At 45.9% G+C, this 7,126-nt stretch overlaps 1 protein-coding gene across 1 annotated transcript in view; it reads right to left on the reverse strand.

Moving 5' to 3' along the window:
• The window catches only part of LOC149288286 (pre-mRNA 3' end processing protein WDR33-like), a 29,755-nt gene extending 26,895 nt beyond the window's left edge, over positions 1-2,860 (reverse strand). Inside the window, exons 1-5 of the mRNA XM_089492017.1 lie at positions 2,657-2,860; positions 2,121-2,189; positions 1,683-1,787; positions 1,470-1,565; positions 1,007-1,158 (exon numbers count right to left, since the gene is read on the reverse strand). Of these exons, the coding sequence (XP_089348143.1) occupies positions 1,007-1,158; positions 1,470-1,565; positions 1,683-1,787; positions 2,121-2,189; positions 2,657-2,860 (626 nt within the window). The remainder of the gene's footprint in view (positions 1-1,006; positions 1,159-1,469; positions 1,566-1,682; positions 1,788-2,120; positions 2,190-2,656) is intronic.
• Between the last annotated feature and the right edge of the window lie 4,266 nt (positions 2,861-7,126).

Genomic DNA, 7,126 nt, shown 5'->3' on the forward strand with positions numbered 1-7,126 from the left:
TATAAAGTCCTCGCAGAATGCCACAAACAGGCAGAGGCAGCGCTAGCTGCTAACAATCCACACAGAAAATGCCTCAGAACCACCACCTAATGCAAGGAGAAGGTGGAATCTAGTGTCTGCTAATGCTCCACGGTGAACATGGACCTGCCCGCTCAACAGTCAAGATGTAGCTTCCAACCTTTAATCTCAACTGCTGTGCCTGCCAACATCCAGCTCTATTTAATTATTTATTGACTTGTATAATGCCATCATATTACACGGTGCTCTAAAATCTGCCGGTTTATGTTCATGTAGCAAAGTATGCCCTGGAAGTCATTATGTCAAGAGGAACACGTACAAGGATAATATCTGCAGAGCTGAAACAGTCTTTGTGTAAAGCATTAATACTATAATTCAAGGGATTCTTGTTGAGATGTGTCAGAGAATTGTCTCCTCATGTCATTTATGAATGTAAATATCCAGATGTATATGGATATGCCATACTTTCAGATTGTGGTGGCATTGTTGACGGAAATCTGTTAACTATTTTGATGCAAACACGGTGTTACAAGAGAAAGGTGAAATGGTAATTTACCAACAAAGGGGCAGTATTTTTAAGACATTACTAAAGACCTCCTATAAACTTTCCCCGTGTGTGACTATTTTCTCAAAGCCTTTGTACTTAGGGAGATTTTTTTCTTTTATTAGCATGTGCATGAGAAGGTCAGCTTTTATTACTTGGATGCGCGCTTTATTTAGCATCTCCGGACTATTAAACATACTGAACTCTTTATTAATAAAGAAAAGATCTCGGCATACACAGTGCGAGTGAAAAATTATATACATTGCTGCATTAGTGCAAGAGGTAGAGGAGAAATAAATGTTCAGAAGATCCTGCACAAGGCTGGTTGAACCCTCCCACCATAACATCCTAAAGTGAAACCCACCACATTTGTTGGAAGTACATATAGACCACTTGGGGAGGATACCCATAGAAACTATGCAAAAGTGTAGAGTTGTTATAAACCTGGCTTCTCTAATCGCCTCCTTATGCGCCTGGAACATCTTGACGTTGTTCATGTTGGACTGCCAGTATTTCACGTAGCCGCTGTGGTCCGCAGTCAGCATCCACATGTCATTGTGTGACCATGTCATGGCACGGACTGGGCTATCGTGAGCCTGTAGAAGGTAAACAAGAGGGGGACGCCGAATTTACTAATACCATAGAGTCTACACATCTCTATAGGTAGCACGCTTGTACCTTCCAAACAATCGAAACCCATAACTACTAACCAACATTCACCACGTAATTTTACGTCAGGCCCAGAACACAATCGAAAGGTAAAATGTTCCGCAAACGAAATAATCATAGGACAATGTATGGCCTAAAGACTGTACACACAAGGTATACATTTGTCAGGTCTGCAAATTCTATTGTGAAATAAAAGTAATGTGAGACACCAATGCCTAGTGCTAATGTCAGCACTTACCTGTAAAATAGTTTCAAAATTAAAAGTGAGCCCATTCCACAAAGTAAATTCTCCACTTGATGCTCCAGTTACCAAGCGGCGGCCTTCAGGGGTCCACTAAAACACAGAGAAACATTACAAAGTAGTATTACAACACACTTCTTCCCAGAGCGTACACTCAATTAGGACACTGTGCTCACGAGAGCAGTCACATTCCTAATGCTGGATACTCACTCTGACTACAAATACCGGACATTTCACTTTGTTGGTAGATGTACGCACAAACTTGGTTGTCACAGCATTGAGTGGGTTGTTGACCATCCCAATGGGAGGAACCAGCTGCAAAACAAGACAGACTGAACTTGACCAACAGAAAAATTTAAAAAGTAGAGCTGTTTGCATAAATTGTGCAGAAATATACCATATATAGATCTCTATAGATCACGGGCACGCTGTGATGCACGGCACACAGATATCATTACAGAGTGGTTGGAAACAGAAGCCAGAAGAGCAAGGTTTGTCCACACTCTGCAAGTTACCAGTAGGAGAACCCAACAAACCAAACATTCAAATGCAAGTACACCTGTATAAATGCTCCCAAGGAGCATAAGATAACCAAGAACTATTAAACACAGTATATAAACATTTAGGAAACCCCGAGCAGATACTCACATCATTGTAATAGCCACCATCAGGCTGGATGGCTCTCATATCCCTTTGATCTCTCTGCCACACACGATTCTGAGAAGAAAACAAAACTAAGACCTTCGGTAGGCAGGCTCGCAGAATATACCCACAAACATTACTGCTTTCAGAGAACGCAAACCTCAGAGATAAGGTGTTATGATCTTTCACTCTAAAATATTGTGAACAAGAAGATTTCAATTTTGAGTAGTGGCTATACTTTAGTTAATAGATGTCATATAAATAAGCTGTAAAAAAACAAAAAAAACAACCACAAACCCCAACATGTCCCAGAATTAACCACTCAAAATATGTGATAGAGGAACAATTATAATGCCCACCGCACAATAATTCCATGTACTTTAGCAATTTAGTGTAGTGCTTACATACTTCACAAGCAGGTGGAATAGTAGACCAGAAAAAAAACTAGAGATTCGCACTCCGTAAGAAGTATAGTTATTAATGTGCACGGCACAATCCACACCTTAAAGTAGACACAGAAATCTGTACAGAAAATAAAGTACCTCGAGGTATTTGATGACCGAAGGGTTGTAGTCTATGGTCTTGCGGTTCACAGCCTTGCGCATGCGCTTCCCATCGAAGGTGAGCTGCTGCATGGCCTGTTGCTGCGCATAATCAGGGCGCTTGTAGAAGAGCTGACGGGGAGCCTGATGCTGGAACCGTGGCATGTGGAAAAACCGAGGTGGAGAACCAATTTCGGTTGCCATGGTAAAGGCGGACAAAATGAGAGATATACGGAAAACTGTAAAAACAAATGTGTATTTCGTTAGAAGACATGCATTCCATTTCAGATTTTCTAATATATTATACTGAAAGATGTACAACTATTTCCAAAACACACATGCCAGAACCCACTGGCCCCTTCTGACATTTGCCATATAATTCAGTGTATGTTACTTTAAGGTTGCAATGTCATGGTACACATTCCACTCCGCGTGTATGCAGATGACAAAATCACGGTATTATATAACTTCTTGCTGCTCAACCACATTATGCCACAACAATCTGCAATATAGCGGCAAAACATTGTTGTAAATACCTCTTGTACTGCTGATTAAAGTTAGGATTACTTTTGTTATTTAAAAGGCTTTTCCCGGGGGATGAGTCTGGAGGAACACATTTCCTGCTAGCCACTGCGCGGTCCCAGGGGTCTGCCGAGACCACCATGTGCATGTTCAGAAAGCACACCTACTGAGTTCAGGGCTGTTTTTTTAATCAATGATTGGCTGCACTGAGAAGCCAAGACCTGAGCGATAAATCAGAGCGCTGAAGGTCTGAGCACTGCAGCTTCTCCTTAACTGTTTATTAAAATTAAAGTCCTTAAGAGTACTTGAATATGCATTCTTCAATCGGTGGAGCTGCGTGGGACACTAGACTGCCTAATAACATATTTCATGAATGTTTACGTTTAACCTAAAGCAGCATTTTCTTACTAGGGCACCATGTATGACAGTAGGTTGTACAGTATGATGCAAACAACCTTCCCTCAATCGAAAAATGCTCATAATGTAGACGTGTAAATATGAAAGAGCAGGAATAAAAGGCAAACAGGAATAAGAACAGCGATTCCTATTCCAAATCCAAAAGTGGCTCAAGTTTTGACATCAGCAGTTAAATACAACATACATTGGTTTTCAGTGATGCTTATTCATTCATAAATTTATTTTAAATCATTGGGTGCAAATATGGAAAGCCGTTGATATTCGTAAACACTTAATTTTTGTAGGCAAGCCATACCTAACCTTCCCTATAGTAAGCTGGAACACAATCACATGTCGTCATCATACCAATCAGCATAACAAAATATGTGGAGACCAAATAACCTTCTCCCCTGTCCCTGAAGCTGCCTCTGGCAGCTGGGACTCAATTTCTGGTCTATAGACCAGCCATTGCAGGGAGGCGAGTCTTTGATGACTGCTGTAGGCTTCCATGCCTACAGGAATCAAAGGGCTTGTGGGGGCTCATTTTTGCTGTTGCTGGTCTGCCTGGACTTCCAGGCAGACCACCAGCAGCAGAGCCCCGTACATAACGGGAATTAACCCTTAAATGCCGCGATCGCGTCATTGAAGGGGTTAACGCTGCACTGTCGCTCTCATGGAGCGATCAGGCAGCAGGGGGTGTTGGGTCAGGTCCCCACACCAATCAACACACAACCCCCTTCCCTGAAGCTGCCTGTGGCAGCTGAAAACATGGAAATACAGCATCTTTCGGCCCAGGAAGTGGAGCCCGCCCTAGTAGAGTGGGCACGGATCCCCACAGGAGCAGTTTCGCCAGCCGCAGAACACGCCAAGTTGATGGCCGCAACAATCCACTTAGCGATGGAAGACTTGGAGATGCCGACACCCCTGTTGGGCCCTGAAGAGGCCACAAACGAGAGGACTGACGCAGTGGCAGAGCCCGTTCCAAATAGATGGTGAGGTATCTCTTCAGATCGAGCAGGAAAAAAGGTAGACAGCACGATCTCCTGGTTCTTGTGGAAAGCCGACTGAACCTTGGGTGCAAACTCCGGTGGTAAAGAGAGAACCACCTTATCCGGGAAAAAACGGAGAAACTGTTCCTTCATAGACAGAGCCTGAAGTTCACAAATCCGAAGTAACGGCTACTTAAAAGGCTGTCTTCAGCGATAGAAAATACAGAGAAACTGACTGAAGAGGTTCAAAAGGAGGTAACGTGAGTCTACGAAGAACGAGATTCAAGTCCCATGGAACCATCCTGGTGACAGAACGAGGACGCATCCGGATGATGGCCTTGGTAAAACGTCTAACCGCAGGCAGAGATATAAGCTCGAACCCCAGGAGAGCACTGATGGCAGAAAAATGCACCCTGAGAGTGGAAGGTTGAAGTCCACTGTCGAATGCCTCTTGGAAGAAGTCCAAAATGGAGGCCGAGGAACAGGAAGATGGCAAAATTCCCCTGGAACAACACCAACTGTGAAATCTCTTCCAGATCTTAATGTATCGCAGAGAGGTAACCTATCTACTCTGCAGAAGAGTCTCAGCCACAGGAAAACACGCGCTCAACCTCCAGGCCGTCAGGTGGAACACAGCAGGGTTTGGGTGCAGGAATGAACCCTGATGCAGAAGGTCTCTCCAAGTCGGGAGTTTCAGACGGGGAGAGAGGCCTAGAGTGATCAAGTCCGAATACCAGATACGCTTGGGCCAGTCTGGTGCTATCAGGATCACGGAGGCATGGTCCTTCCTGATCTTCTGTAGGACCCTGGAGATCAGAGCAAACGGAGGAAAAACGTAGGCGAGACGGAAATTCCACTCCTGGGCGAAGGCATCTATCGCCAAGGGATGATCCTGAGGATTGAGGGAAAAGAAGACAGGAGTCTGAGCATTGTCTCTGGATGCCATCAGGTCGATCTCAGGTAAGCCCCACTGTTGGACGATGAGGTCGAAGGCTGTCGGATGCAGAGCCCATTCGCTGCTCAGCACAGGAGTTCTGCTCAGGAAATCCGCTTGAGAGTTCAGAGAACCTCTGAGGTGGATAGCGGACAGAGTCATAAGACGGGACTCTGCCCAAAAGGAAATCCTGAGCGATATACGGAGAAGTCGAGGACTGCTTGTGCCCCCGTCTGTTGATATAGGCTACCACAGCCTGATTGTCGGAGCGAAGCAAAATGTCCTTGCCGGCGAGCAGATGTTCCCAGTGATGCAGAGCTTCAGACAGTTTGAAGGAAGAAGCTTCGCAGCTGGAGACCAGAGACCCTTCACAAACAGGTCCTGAAATGTAGCGCCCCACCCCTTGATGCTGGCGTCGGTGGTGAGAAGAACCTTGGAGACAAGAGACCATCTTCTCCCTGCAGCAAGGATGTTTTGTTGGAGCCACCAGGCGAGGGAGGCTCTGACATGCGGTGGAAGACAGACAAGCCTGTCCAAGGCCAAAGGGTTGTCTTCTAGATGGTTGAGGACAAATCCTTAAAGAATTCTCATGTGGGCCAGGGCACCGCATACCTTGCAGAGACCATCTTGCCCAGTAGGGACCTGCATAACCTCAAGGAGTTTCGGTGCGCAGAGCGAACCCTGCGAGCTAGGAGCCCTGGCAGGAGGAAGGAAAGCTTTCCCGGAGCAGGAATCCAAGCGAAGACCCAGAAACATCAGTTGTTGAGAGGGAATGGTGCAGGATTTGTCCCAGTTCAGAATCCAGCCGAGATCTTATAACGTGTCGACCACCGTGGAAAGGTGAACCCGAAGAATCTGCGCCATCCAGGCATGGATAAGCCAATCGTCCAGATAAGGAATGACTGAAATTCCCTGAACCCGGAAATGTGCTGCTACAACTGCCAAAAGTTTTGTGAAGACTCTTGGGGCCGCCGACAATCCGAATGGAAGGGCTTGAAACTGAAAATGCTGGACAGCCGAACCTCAAGGAATCGCCATTCTCAGAAAACGTTGATGCGATGTATGGATGGGAACGTGGAAATATGCATCCTTCAGATCTAATGAAGCCATGAAATCGTTGAGGCATAAGGTTTCCATCTTGAATCGGACAAACTGGAGGTGACCGTTCAAAAAGCGTAAGTCTATGATGAGACGAAGACCTCCCGTCTTCTAGGGGACCAGAAAAACGGAGAATAAACCCCCTGGCCTAGTTCTGGCCAAGGAACAGGAACCAGGACGCAGATCTGTCAACTGCTGAATGGTGGATAAAAGGACCGACCGTCTTGCCTGGTCTGGAGGAAGGTGGGAGGTCAAAAACGCTCTGAAGGTCTGGTCTTGAATTGAAGACGATAGCCGTGTGATACAATGGCTCTCACCCAAGGGTCTCGGGTGAGCGAGAACCAATTGTCCCTGAAAAATCAGAGCCTCCCTCCCACCGGAATGGAGGAGGCGTCATGCAGAGTACTTGGGGCCTGGATTGTCCCGGGAAGAATGGCCGAAAGGACTGCCGTTTTTTTTAGAAGGAGGCTTTCGCTGAGGCATCCAATGCTTGTCCCCTGTGGTTCTCTCCAAAAGGGACTCCAGCTCTTC

This window comes from Sceloporus occidentalis, unplaced genomic scaffold, assembly GCF_023333645.1.
Source record: "Sceloporus occidentalis isolate IW3139 unplaced genomic scaffold, rSceOcc1.0.p SCAF_53, whole genome shotgun sequence".
Classification (NCBI taxonomy): Eukaryota; Metazoa; Chordata; class Lepidosauria; order Squamata; family Phrynosomatidae; genus Sceloporus; species Sceloporus occidentalis.